The sequence below is a fragment of the Natator depressus genome, chromosome 17, assembly GCF_965152275.1.
Source record: "Natator depressus isolate rNatDep1 chromosome 17, rNatDep2.hap1, whole genome shotgun sequence".
Classification (NCBI taxonomy): Eukaryota; Metazoa; Chordata; order Testudines; family Cheloniidae; genus Natator; species Natator depressus.
In genome coordinates, this window is record NC_134250.1 from 413,124 (window position 1) to 427,504 (window position 14,381).

The 14,381-nt window shown below is 47.6% G+C and overlaps 1 protein-coding gene and 1 long non-coding RNA gene across 3 annotated transcripts in view; one reads left to right on the plus strand and one right to left on the minus strand.

The window, feature by feature from the left end:
• LOC142000272 (uncharacterized) overlaps positions 1-1,387 on the plus strand; it is a 39,367-nt gene extending 37,980 nt beyond the window's left edge. The window contains exon 4 of the long non-coding RNA XR_012642205.1: positions 1,074-1,387. This is a non-coding gene — a long non-coding RNA (uncharacterized LOC142000272). The remainder of the gene's footprint in view (positions 1-1,073) is intronic.
• The window catches only part of SLC43A2 (solute carrier family 43 member 2), a 54,501-nt gene that overhangs the window by 19,386 nt on the left and 20,734 nt on the right, over positions 1-14,381 (minus strand). For both annotated transcript variants that reach the window (XM_074974422.1, XM_074974423.1), the window contains exons 6-9: positions 8,965-9,057; positions 6,792-6,925; positions 6,032-6,231; positions 5,323-5,469 (exon numbers count right to left, since the gene is read on the minus strand). In XM_074974422.1, coding sequence (XP_074830523.1) covers positions 5,323-5,469; positions 6,032-6,231; positions 6,792-6,925; positions 8,965-9,057 — 574 coding nt within the window. The remainder of the gene's footprint in view (positions 1-5,322; positions 5,470-6,031; positions 6,232-6,791; positions 6,926-8,964; positions 9,058-14,381) is intronic.

The following is a 14,381-nucleotide window of genomic DNA, read 5'->3' on the forward strand; positions in this document are numbered from 1 at the left end:
AATTACGATACCTTCGGGCAGATATCAAGGGACATAATGGAAGGGGGCCATGACTGGGACGCACTGCAGTGCAGGATTAAAGTGAAGGAGCTGCGGAATGCCCACCGCAAAGCCCACGAGGCAAACAGCCACTCCGGTGCTGCCCCTGCAACCTGCCATTTCTACAAAGAGCTGGATGCGATACTTGGGGGCAACCCCACCTCCACTCCAAGTACCACCATGGACACTTCAGAGCCCAGTTCAACAAGGCAGGAGGAGAAGGAGGAGCAAAGCAGGAGCGAGGGTGCTGAGGCAGAGGAAGACACCCTGGCATCCCTAGATGCATGTAGCCAGGAAGTGTTCTCAAGCCAGGAGGAAGGTAGCCAGTTGTGGCGGCCGGTGCTTGGGGAAGGACAAATACCAAAGGAGGTTCCCAGTAAGCGGCTTTTATTTTGGGAAGGAAGTTATTCGGTGTGGGCTCTTGGGGCGAGGAGGGTTAGGACTGCATGCATGCCTTGATGTGGAATAGGGCGTTGATGTGCTCTCTCACATCGTGGTAATCGGCCTCAGTGATCTCTTCAAAGGTCTCATCCAGAACTTGGGCAATGCGCTTGCACAGTTTTCTCAGGAGAGCCACTGTGGTCCTTGTCCCAGTAAGGCTAAGGTGTCCCTGCCACTGTGCTGTGCGGGGCAGGGAGACCATTGCTGCACACAGGCAAGCTGCATATGGGCCAGGGCGGAAGCCACATTGCAGTAGGAGACCCTCCCTTGCTTCCCAGGTCACCCTCAGCAGCAAGATCTCTTCCAGGACGAACTCCTGTGGAAAATGTGGGGACAGTGTTCGGTATAGGGGCCCCCTGCCACTGTTGGCTCTCCCCAAGGCACAGAAACCCAGAGGACAGTACAGCTGTGAAACAATCAGTCATGTTTGACCCTGTGCTTACTCACCATTTTGGGGCTCCCGTGCGCTTACTTTGGGACGGGCAAATTATGCTATTGTGTAGACTGTGCATGCCCTTAAGTACGGGGGAATCATTGCTCTGTCTGGTGTGAACAATGCTGCCTCTGTTAAGTGTTGCATTTTGCCTTTACAGATGCAACCTTGAGATCTCAGCCGTCCGTGTTATCACCGGCCAAAAGACTCCAAAGAATCAGAAAGAGGCCACGTAGAAGCAAGGAAGACATGTTGCATGAAGTAATGCAGCATTCAAGTAACGAAAATCAAAAAGTGCAGGAGTGGTGGGACAGTGAAAAGAGGATCCGCCAGCAGAATAAGGAGCGCTGACAGAAAAGCGCTGTGCTCTGGCAGCAAAGCACGGATTGGCTGATAAGCATCATGCAGCGCCAAGCGGACTTGATCCAGGCGCTCGTAGCACTGCAGGTGGAGCACTACCACGCCTGCCCCTTCCCCCCCCCCCCCCAGCCCTTGTCCCAGAACTCTTTCCCTTGTGCCCCCATGTCACCTCCAACCGACTTTCCCTAACATCCAGGTTCTTACCGCCACCAGCTGCCTCCAACACCTGTAGCTTCACCACCCAGCCCTGAAAACTACGACCCTTACCCACTGCGCTCAACCCCCATCACCATGCAGTATAGCACTCATTGCGCAGCACTCCAGACAGGAAGGCTGAGTATGATAACAGGACATACGCAAACCTGTGATCGTACCATTCCCCACCCCACCCCCTTGCCCTCTCCGTTTCCCAAGCAGTTGTGTTTCTTTTCAATAAATGGATTTGTTGGCTTTGAAAACATTATTGCATAAGGTAAAAGATACCTTAGCCCAGGAAAGAAACAGACACTGCGGGTCAACGTAGCAAACACAGATTCCTACTAACATTGGAACCACTGCACTTCACTCCCGTGCAGGGCACCAGACATTACTGGTGGCTTTCAGCCTCAAATTGCTCCTTCAAGGCATCCCTAATCCTTGCAGCCCAGCGTTGGGCCCCTCTAATAGCTTTGCTCTCTGGCTGTTCACATTCAGTCTCCAGGTGTTGAACCTCCAAGTTTCATGCCTGAGTGAATCGTTCACCCTTCCCTTCACAAATGTTATGGAGGGTACAGCACGCGGATATAACCGCAGGGATGTGTCATCGGCCAGGTCCAGCTTCCCATACAGAGAGTGCCAGCAGCCATTTAAACGGCCAAAAGCACACTCCATAGTCATTCTGCACCAGCTCAGCCTGTTGTTGAACTGCTCCTTGCCGCCATCAAGGCTCCCTGAGTAGGGTTTCATGGGCCACGGCATTAAGGGGTAAGCGGGGTCTCCAAGGATCACAATGGGCATTTCGACTTCCCCTACGGTGATCTTCTGGTCTGGGAAAAGAGTCCCGGCTTGCAGCTTCCTGAACAGGCCAGTGTTCCGAAAGATGCGTGTGTCATGCACCTTTCCTGGCCGGCCTGCGTTAATGTCAATGTAACGCCCACGGTGATCCACAAGCACCTGGAGAACCACAGAGAAATAGCCCTTCCAATTAACGTACTCGGAGGCTAGGTGGGCTGGTGCCAGAACTGGAATATGCGTCTCATCTATCGCCCCTCCGCTGTTAGGGAAACCCATTTGTGCAAAGCCATCCACAATGTCATGCACATTACCCAGAGTCACAGTTCTTCTGAGCAGGATGCGATTAATGGCCCTGCAAACTTATATCAACACTATTCCAACAGCCGACATCCCCAGTCCAAACTGGTTAGCGACCGATCGGTAGCTGTCTGGAGTTGCCAGCTCCCAGATTGCAATAGCCACCCACTTCTCCACCGTCAGGGCAGCTCTCAATCTCGTGTCTTTGCGCCGCAGGGTGTGGGCGAGCTCCTCACGCAGTCCCATGAAAGTGGCTTTTCTCATCCAAAAGTCCTGCAGCCACTGCTCATCATCCCAGACGTGCCTGACGATGTGATCCCACTCCTCAGTGCTTGTTCCCGAGCCCAAAAGCGGGGTTCCACGGTGGTGAGCATGTCCGTGAATGCCAGAATCAAACTCGTGTCATATCTGTTACTTGAGTCAATATCATCGTCAGAGACCTCACTGTCACTTTGGATCATAAGGAATAACTCGACTGCCAAACGCAACATGCCAGCGAGACTCATCAGCATACTCCTCAGCAGTTTGGGCTCCATTCCCGCAGACCAAAAGGGAAGACAGGGCGCGCAGTACAAAAAACGTTGAAAGATGGCGCCAAATGTGGACGGAAGCACAGGGATTCCTGGGATGCGAACCAATGCATCACGGCCCATCGGGACAGGAGCCAGAATGCCCCGCATCCCCCGCACCCTTCCCACAAGCCAGAATGGGAAGAGGTGAACTGGGGATAGCTGCCCATAAGCCCCACTCTCAACGCCGCTGCAAGTGCCACAGATGTGGCCACGCCAGTGCGCTTGCAGCTGTCAGTGTGGACAGACTGCAGCGCTTTCCCTACTGCGCTCTCCGAAGGTGGGTTTAACTGAAAGCGCTCTACATCTGCAAGTGTAGCCATGCCCTAAAGCACTGGTTCTCAAAGCAGGTCTGCTGCTTGTTCAGGGAAAGCCCCTGGCGGGCCGGACCGGTTTGTTTACCTGCCGCGTCCGCAGGTTTGGCCAATCGCGGCTCCCGCTGGCCACGGTTAGCCGCTCCAGGCCAATGGGGGCTGCAGGAAGGGCGGCCAGCATGTCCCTTGGCCCACGCTGCTTCCCGCAGCTCCCGTTGGTCTGGAGCGGTGAACTGCGGCCAGTGGGAGCCACAATTGGCCAAACCTGCGGATGCGGCAGGTAAACAAACCGGTCCGGCCTGCCAGGGGCTTTCCCTGAACAAGTGGCGGACCGGCTTTGAGAACCACTGCCCTAAAGCACATTTCTACACCTCTGCATCCTTCTCAGAGCTCTTCATGTGAGCCAAGCAGACACAACCCAGACAATACTAAGACTTTGGACAACCCTACTGTTTCCCAGATGCTATGGAAACTCTAAGACAGCAACTAGCACACTGGGTCCAGGCTGCACCACAGGAGAAATCCAGACAGTGGCACAGAAACAGATACCAGGTCTATGGGACACAACCCACTTCTCAGCATTTTAGAATTTTATCTGTTCACTTGAACTATTATGGGGTCCAAGTAAGAGCTGTACCAAGAGAATAAATAAGAAATTGTCACAAAACCTAACACTCGTGCTTTAAAAAAAAAAAAAAAAGTTGGGACTAAAAATAAAACTAGAACTAATCTCAAGCAGTAAAACAAGCAAAATGGAGGAGAGTAACAGTGAAAGAAGGTTTCAGAGTAACAGCCGTGTTAGTCTGTATTCGCAAAAAGAAAAGGAGGACTTGTGGCACCTTAGCGACTAACACATTTATTTGAGCATGAGCTTTCGTGAGCTACAGCTCACTTCATCGGATGCAGTGAAGTGAAGTGAATGAGAAGCATGGAACCCATTTTGGGAAAGGCATCCAACCCTGGGATTTGTACTATTTAGTGTTTAATGTCTATGTTGCCTCTTGAGCCAGAAGAGAGAGAAAGAGCCAAATGCTACAGTCTGTCAAGCACTGGACTAAACAAAGCAATTCATGGAATGCCGGGGCATTTGGAGATTCTTGAATTTATTCTCCTCTCCTCCCCTAGTGCCTCATGATTGTTTTTGAAAGAGTGCCTCTTGATTTATCAGCTTCACAAAATTCCAGATTTAACAAGTCCAAACCAGATCTTACTGCACAAGACAAAATTGAGCTATATTTTGTTTTGCAATTCAGGGTACTTTTATAAGTAAACTGTAAACTAATGTACTCTTTCCTGTTGGCTTCCTTCACTGAATCAGGCACAAACAAATCCCAGAACGGAAGCTGCCAGTCAGCCTCCCAGACACACAACAGTATGCACAAGGCTATCATGACATCATTTCCCCTCAGTGCTTTGGAATGAGTTACAGAAAGGGAAAAAAAAAAAATCCAATCTACTTCTAAAACTATCTGCAGTTGAACTCAGCTGCTCTGTATTTTGTGCTTGCTCATGATAAAAAATACCCAGTGGAACAGGTTTTTGTTATGGCCCTCCCTGTCCTGCCAAACTTGGTAACCCCTGTTTAAGGACACGACATGGAAAGTATTTAATAAAAGCTTGGCTGAAAATAACTTGATATTTGAGCGTGCACCTTCTTATTTGACATCTTGTTGCCCCTCTGCTTTTAGCAGGTTCCAGCCACCCATCAGACCATGACAGCAGCTGTCGGTTACACTCGGACCACTGAGCTGGTGACAGGCAGATAAACAGAATGGCATCTGGTGACTAATAAGAAACCAACATCCCTGGTAGGTGAACGGTCAGGGTCATTTCCCTGTTTCAAGGGAAGAGGTGAGAATTCTTAGTATTAATCTACCTGTCTCCAGGTCTCCCTCCACAAGGAATCCCAGGATGTTGTTCATGGCCCCCATGTAGAAAATGAGCCGCAGCTGAGTGACGCACATGGTGATGAGGCTGAGTAGCAAAATGGGGCTGAAGACACTGTGCATAAAGGACGGAGATGCTGCAGAGGAAACAGGAGAGTCTCTGAATGAATAAGGCAGCCTCTGGTAATGGCTATTAAACATATAGGATATCAGAACAGACTTTGGATCGTTTAGATCCATAGTCTTCTACTGGCTACATTACATAAACACAATGCTCTAGGGACAGTCCAGTGGGGAGTTCAGCACCAGTGACTAACTTGTACAGAAGGGACTCCCTAAAAAAGGGATGATTTGGGGAGGACAACAACGAATAGCTATAAGAATTTAGCACGTCAGTCTTTAGCTATAGCAGTTCATACTTTATGTACTGTCTATGTAATGTTCACCAGCACCCAGACATCTGCCAGGGCAGCAACATATGCCATCAAGGTCTGTGCATGCATCTGGGGGGGTTTACGTGGTCTCAATATATACTTATCTGGACAATGATGTGTTGCACACATGGGTTAAATTCACCACATGTAAGGGCCTGCACAAGGCTTGTTTAGCTCCGATTTTGAGGAGTTAAGTGGTGCACTGGCCTTGTGCTGGCCCTTTGCACTAGGGTGAATGTCGCATGTACAAATCCAGAGACAATACCTGCATCGTCTGCTTGACACTTCACTTCCAGGTCCACTGTTGATAGACAGAGTTTGTTTCCCTCTTGAGCTGCCAGCTCCTTGGCGTTCTTCATGGAGCTCCCCACACTCAGACGACGTCCCACTGTGGTCACCTGCTTGTAAAACTGTTTCCCTGTAATTTTGTGGTCAAATCCCAGCCAGCTGAACTTGATCTTTACTCTGTGTGGCAGAAGAGAGGAGGGGGGAAAAAAAAAAAAAAAAAAAAAAAAAGAGTAAGAGCTGCAAAGCAGAACTGAGATACATGGACTGATCTAAGGATACTGGAGTCACAGGATGCAGGAAGGTTGACTATGGATTTCCAGACATTGATTTGAATCTACAAAATCCCAAAGAGCCTGAGATCCAATTACCAAAGAGAAACCCCTCTCTCTCTCTCTCTCTCTCTCTCTGCTTTTTTGCCACATCAAAGGTGCCAGAGCTGGAACGGCCTCAGTAGAGAAACGAAGTTGCTGCTAGAAGGGTGTTTGCTGTAGGGAGTCCGAGAGGCTGGAACACACCGTCCTCCCTGAATATCCAGAGTCTCACTAGCTAGGATAAACATTTATAAAGGGCTGTAAACCCTCACACTTAGGAGAGAAGTCAACCATAAATATTTAAGATTAGGAATAAAATGTATCTTCCTCTGAAGCAGCTGATGCTAGCCTTTCTCAGAGATTGGACCCCATAACTGATCCAGTCCAGCAACTTCTACATTCCTAAGAGCAGAAGGAGACACTTACGTGTAGTCCATGTCTTCTGGTCCTGGGAATGGCTCCAGTGGCCAGTTGAAGAAACAGTTGAAGAAAACTAGCCCTGCACAGGATGCCCAGACAATCAGAATGAGGATGAAAGAGACACCAAAGTCATATATAACCTGGAATTCACAACAGAATAATATCATTAGCACATAAAATATCCTACACTCTAATGTTTGCTGAAGTAGATTCAGGAGGAAGGTGGAGGGGAAAGCATGTGGCATTTAAAAACAGGGTTGCAAGGTGACATCTAAGGAAGGAAGGAATTCTGTGACATCATATAAGCACAACAAAAGTTTTGCACAAATTTATGTATACAAGACAAGACATCAGTTACAAGAAAACAAGGAGCTGCTGCTGAAATGGATACCCAGCTCTGTCAGAAACAATACAGTAACTCCTCACTTAAAGTCGTCCCGGTTAAGGTTGTTTTGTTGTACGTTGCTGATCAATTAGAGAACACACTCATTTAAAGTTGTGCAATGCTCCCTTATAACGTTGTTTGGCAGCCACCTCCTTTGTCCACTGCTTGCAGAAAGAGCAGCCCGTTGGAGTTGGATGGTGGGGGCTTAGAACCAGGGAGGACCGGCAGCCCTCTAAGTTCCCTGTGTGGCAACCGCCCAGCAGGCTAGCTATTGCCAGGCAGTGCAGCTGTCCCTCCCCCACTGCCCTGTGCTGCTCCTTTCCTCTGCCTTGGAGCTGCTCCTGGGAGCCTCCTGCTTGCTGTGGGTGAGGGGCGGAGAGGGGAGAGGAGAGAGAAGTGGTGTGCTAATGTCAGGGTGTCCCCTTCCTCCCCACTCCTGTTCCTTATCTCCACAGAGAAGCGGGGGGGACATGACAGGGCTCAGGATGGAGGGAGCTTGCTGGCAGCAGTTGCTATTTCAACTTGCTGATCTACTTAAAAAGGCAATGTACTTAGAGGGGCAATGCGCATCTCTCTCTCTCTCTCTCTCACTCACACACACACACGGTGTGTGTCTCTGTCTCTCTCGGCCAGGCTGTCTCCTCTCCCTCCATTCTGCTGCCTTGTAGAGCGTGAGGCTACATTAAACAACACCACGTTAACCCTTGAGGGCTCAGCCAAGTGCCAATTTATCATTTAGCAGTAAGGCATTCCCTGGGAAATATCCCACCCTCCGACTCCACCACCTCAACCAAGCTTCAGCAATCATCATTGCTGTGTATAGTATTAAATTGTTTGTTTAAAACTTATACTGTGTGTGTGTCTGTCTGTCTGTCTTTTGTCTGGCAAAAAAAGTTTCCCTGGAACCTAACCCCCCTATTTACATTAATTCTTGTGGGGAAATTGGATTCGCTTAACATTGTTTCGCTTAAAGTAGCATTTTTCAGGAACATAACTACAACGTTAAGCGAGGAGTTAATGTGCAGACATTTGAGAAGTTACATCTAGATCTTCTTAGGAAACCCATTAGGAACTTTGCTGCATGGTTGGTATAACCTGATCTGACCTACTGTCTGGACCCATAAGAGTCTTGGATTTATATAAGCTAAACCGTATTAATTTTGCCTCTGCGGATGAAGCTTTGTCAGTGAGCACCAGTATCAATGTATTAAATAGCACAGATTTATTGGCTCTCCTTCCCTTTCAGAGCTCTCCACAAAACTCTATAATTAGTCTTATCACTATCTGAAGGTGGACAGCCACCTCCAGATAATAATCAAAAGCTGATATTTTATTACAATCGGTCCCATGGATTCCAGGATTTAAAATTTGTATTTTTCAACTCCAGAGATTACTTATATCACTAAAGGTGGAAAAATGCTTTTGTTTCTTTAACACTACTATAATCCTATGACTTGTACACTTTTCACTGAAAACATCTCAGAACTTCTAAAAACCATCCTGGCCAGTTTATAGACCTATCCATTATCATAGTATCTGAGCACCTCAAAATCTTTAATGTATTTATTCTCCCAACACTCAGGTCAGGTAGGAAAGGGCTATTATCCCCATTTAAAATGTCTTGCCCAAGGTCACACAGGAAGTCTGTGGCACAGCAGGGAAATGAACACAGGTCTCATATATCCCAGGTTAGCACCACCCTTTCTAATTACCATCATGCAGCATGGAGTCTAAGACAGCAACCTCAGAATTGCTGAGCCAAATTTGTCAGAGCTCAGGATTCCACATCCTCACCTTGATTCCAGGAAAAGTGACAGCCGAAGACGCGTAGGAGCCAATCATCAGAGCAATGAACGTGGAACGAAGATCACCAAACATGTTGGGCAGCTGAAGGGGGTGGGGGGGGGAGGAGGGAAGAAAAAACAAACAGAACATCTTGTTGAAACTGGACTAGGGGAAGAAGGAAGGAAGAGAAGAACGTTGCGTTGAGAAGCCCCTGGCACCAAATATTTTGGCCTCTGGATCTAGGAAACGGAAGAAAATGTTAATTATTCAATAATTTATTTGGCTTTCCACAACAGTACACTGGGATGCAATGAGGCTGTGAAAGTGCTCATCTGCTCTGCTCCTTTAGTGTTACCCCATCGAGGCTTGCCTACACAGGGAGCTTTACCAGTGTATTTACACCAGTATGTCGCACACTGGAAAAAGCACTTTAACGCCAGAATAAGAGTGCCCATACAGGTAGTTGTAAGTATATCACTACAGTTATACCAGTAAATTTCCCCATGTAGAAAAGCCCATAGTAACTAGCTTTTAAACCAAAAGAAACATGGCCATTGCTGCAGCTTTTCTTGCTGCCTTTGGGAGCAGGTCTTCCCCACACATTAATTACCCTTTGCATAAAGGTGTCTGTCTTTAACTCCCCCACTGCCCACTCTTTCACGATCGTATTTTCCAACGAGTTTCCATGTCAAACTTTGTGTTCACCACCTTTCTCTACACCTCTGAATTGTATACACCTGGGTCCCGTCTACTAGCTAGAAAAGGGGAGATTAATAATGCCCCCAACCTCTAACACACACAACCCACAGGATACTGATCTCCACTCACTTCCATATTATTTCTCATTCTTCAGCATCCTAACTGCATCACAGTCCCTCAAACTCTAGGGGAGTTATTCCCAGCACTTTGTACAATGCCACAATTGTTCATAGATCATAAAGCCAGAAGGTGTCTACTTCTAAGACTGATAAATAAAGCAATATTATTTTATTTGCTGTTTAGGGACCTTGCTGAGCTGCAAAAAATTAGACCAAACTTGAAGAAACGAGCTCTCACATACATGCGCTGCAATAGGAAAACAAATCCATTTTTCCCAGTAATAAGGCAGGCATGCCAGTCAGTGCTAAGGTGGGATCTCCTGCATGTTTATATTTTGAAGTCCTCCTGTAAGTGCCATCTGGCTCAGTTATGTATCATGGTTATTTCTCGTTACAAACTTTCGTATGGAATGCATCTCCAGGGCCTTGAATCATCCCAGAGCAGGAGCAGCAGTTATGATGTTTAGAGATTTAGGCCAGGTCTACATTACCACTTACTTCGGTATAACTTACATCGCTCAGGGGTGTGAATAAGCCATCTCCCTGAGTGACGTAAATTACACCGACCTAAGCACCTTTGTAAACAGTGGAGAAGCTACCACCACTCATGGAGGTAGATTTATTATGTTGATGGGAGATCTCTCTCCCATCAGCATAGAGCAGTACACTCCAACCTTTTTATGCACAAGATCACTTTTTGAATTTAAGTCCAACCCATGATCTCCCCCACCCCCTTCCCGAGGCCCCACCCTGCTCATTCTATCCCCCCTACCCTCCGTCACTCGCTCTCACTCACTTTTACTGGGCTGGAGCAGGGGTTTGGGAGGGGGTGCAGGCTCTGGGCTGAGGGGTTCGGAGTGTGGGAGGGGGTTTTAGGTGGAGCCTGGGGCAGGGGGTTGGGGTGCTGGCTCTGGGAGAGGGCTCTGGCCTGGAGGTTTGGGGTGCAGGAGGGGGTGAGGGGTGCAAACTCTGGGAGGGGGCTGATGTGGAGGAGGGGGTTTGGGATGGAGGCTCCAGCAGGGGGCTAGGGTGCAGGAGGGGGTACGGGGTGCTTGCTCCGGGAGAGGGCTCAGGGCTAAAGGTTTGGGGTGCAGGAGGGATTTGAGGTGTTGGCTCCAGGAGGAGGCTCAGGGCTGGGGTGTGGGCTCCCACCAGGCAGCACTTACCTTGGGCAGCTCCTGGTCACCGGCGCAGCGGGGCTAAGGCAGGCTCCTTGCCTGCCCTGGCAGCACCACCCCTACAGCCCCCATTGACCACAGTTCCCTGTTCCCAGCCAATGGGAGCTGCGGGGGTGCAGGCAGGAGCAGTGCATGGAGACTCCTGCCGCCCCCCAGGGGCTGCAGAGGCATGCTGGCCGCTTCTGAGAGCAGTGGGAGGCCGGGGCAGGCAGGGAGCCTGCCTTAGCCCCACTGCACTGCCCGACTTTTAGTGACTGGAGATCGCAATTGACTGCTAGAGGCTCCAAGATTGACCAGTTGATCGTGATCTATGGGTTGGTGACCATTGGCAAAGAGCATCTTCACCAGACATGCTGCAGCTGCACCATATAGCACAGACTAGCCCTTACTCTACTTTTGGGGAAACCTGAGAAAACAACTTGGTGGCAGCAGGGCATGCTGCAATGTTCTGCAGTAGGACATGCCCACACCCAGATACCTACATCCAGAACAGCTGTCAACTGACTGTCCTAGGGAGGTGTGCATTGGAAACATATAAAGCGATCTCTTCCCAGGCATGAAATTGCAGCTCTGGGTGTGGTTGCCTAAATCTGCACCACAACACAACACTTGTCACACTGTAACCTCTCTGTCTTACTCTAGAAAGAAGCTGGTCCTTGTCACCAGGCAGGGAATTCAGCTCCTGTTTATTTAAATTCAGTAATACCCTAAACCTAAATAAGCCTACAGAATTACAACAGCTGCTGCGGGAAGGGCTTGGAGCAGGGCAAGTACTCCACAAACACAGCTGCTTCATGGCTTGGTTTTCTTTCAAAGCAACAGAGATCACACAAAGAGCTTTTTCTACACAGCACAGAAGCAAGACTCAAGCCTAGGTGACACTTCAACCATAGTGGTTGGTGGCAATTTTTAGAGTAATGTGCTTGAAGAAGCGAAACAGCCTTTGCCATTATATCCAAGTCTTTTTATGGCAAGGAGGGAAGGCAGAACCTGTGCACCTCTCTGCATTAGGGCAGAATTTTGAGAAAGGCTCACTTTCCAAAGAACATAGCTCCCATTTAGGTACTAAAATAAATAGCTGGATTTTCAAGAGAGTGCAGCATATTTGGATGAACTCTCTAGAAAACCTGGCCCCAATTGTTGGCTCTGACCACTTGATTATCTGAACCTGAGATTTTTTTTTTTTTTTTTTGGGGGGGGGGGGGGGGGAGCACGGTGGGAAAGGGAAGAAAGAGCTGGTCCTAAAAGGAAAACCTTCAAAATAGACCAGGAAAAGGGCACTGGTGCTATCCTCCTTCCATATCCTGTTTCCCCATCAGTGTTGCCAACTCTTGATGTTCGATGTTCTTCTTAAAGCTCCAGCTACTAGGGACTGGCAGTTACACAATCAGCAGCTTTCATTATTTAAAAAAAATTATTTTCTAGCTCTCATGGTTGCAGAAGAGGAGACTTGAAAAAGTGAACCATAAAAAGGCAGACAGACCCAAAATTTTATTATTTTTCATATATTTTCAAGGCTATAAGGGACCATTTCATCTAGTCTGATCTCCTGCATAACAGGCCAGAGAATTTCATCCAGCACTTTCTGCATCAAGCCCTAAATTGTAGCTGAGCTACAACACATCTTTTAGAAAGAAAGGCAATCTTGATTTAAAGGTTCCAAGTGACAGAGAATCCACCACATCACAAGGTAAACTGTTCCAGTGGCTGATCACCCTCACCATTAAAATTTTGCACTTTATTTCTAATCTGAATTTATGTAACTTCTCAGCTTCCAGCCACTGGATTTTGTAATGCATTTTTCTGCAAGATTGAAGGCCCTCCACTATCAGAAATTCTTTCCTCACATAGATACTAATGACAGTGATCATGTCACCTCTTTACCTTCTCTTGGATAAACTAAATATATTGGAGCTTCTTCCATCATGTAAGAGATTTTCCAGATCCAGAATAATTCTTGTACCTCATTTCTAAACTCTTTCCAATCTTGATGTGTGGATTCCAAAACTGGGCACAGTATTCCAGTAATGGTCTCACTGATGCTGTATGCAGTGACAAAACACACCTACCTACTCCTACACTACATTCCTCTGCTTATGCAACCAAGGATTGTGTTAGCCTCTTACCACTGAGAGCCCGTGTTCAGCCAGTCACCACCATGACCTCTATGTCCCTTTAAGAGTAATCACTTTTCAAGATATAGTCCCAATCCTGCACATGTGACTTTATGATTAAAGGCCTAACAAGTGTTTTGAATGCTTGGGGTTGCAATACTGAGACTTCTCCATGTAAAGAGGAGCTACAAAAGTAAAAACAAAGAAAAGCATGTTTGGGTCTTCTTGCTTCCCCATAGTATATGAATGTGACAGGAAAGGGCTATGTATGCTTGGGTTTTTGGGTTGTTTTTTCTTTTATTTTTTTAACATTAGAAATAAAAGTTCTGACTTCCTGGTTTTGCTGGGAGGACTGGAGAGAATTCATGGGAAATCCCAAGAGCCTGAAATTGAGCATCTGGGAGAGGCATTTTTAGTCAATGTCTAAAACTTGGTTTTCTGTTAATAGCTATTTAATTTGAACTCCTTCCAAGCCCTAGAGAAATGTTCACTATGAAAGTATCATTCCATCAAGGCCAGGGGAAGTTCCAGTTCCCCTTCTCCAGGAAAAAAAAAAAAAAAACACACCACCAACTTGATATTCCGAATACTGCTTAGTAATAAAGACACTCACAAGGCTGCCCTTCCCCATTACAGAACAGCAGCAAAGGACACAAGCTTGTTTTCTATCCTATTCTCATTTTAAAATACAGCTGTTTTTCTTCTTGATGCTCCCTGCCACAATCTATAAAAGGCCCTCTGTGGTAATTTATCACATATGTTTATCTCCCTGTGCAGAGTAGTTTGGCTTGAGCTCCCTGTGCTCTTAGATTCCTGTGTTGCAGTCAGCCACCAGCATGGATTGCTCTGTGTCCATCTACAAATGCCTGCTTACAATGGCTAAGTCTAAGTCACTCCCTAGAGATCTCTGCATTGCGCTGTAACAGGCAGAGTCTGTCTGACCAGCTTCCCAGAACTGGGAACACCATCACCAGCCACTGTTGCCCTCCCACTCTCCTCCCCAGTCTGTCAGCCCTGCAGCTCAGGACATCCAGGAAACACAGATCGAGCAGGCTCAGACATTAGCTCATCAAAGATACTATACAGCCTGCCATTTGTTTTTTATTGTATCCCAAGGATTTGTTACAGAGAAGGTTTCAGAATTAGGAGGCAAATTTCATACACAGGGTCCCACATCTTATCCCCCTTTGCCCTGACACAGCTGTTCATATGCAGCATCCTTCCTCAAGCATCATGGGCAGACTTCACCCTCTACCACAGCTGACAGGTAGGACCAACTCACACTTCTCCAGGACTAAGGGCAGCAAGGAGGGTGC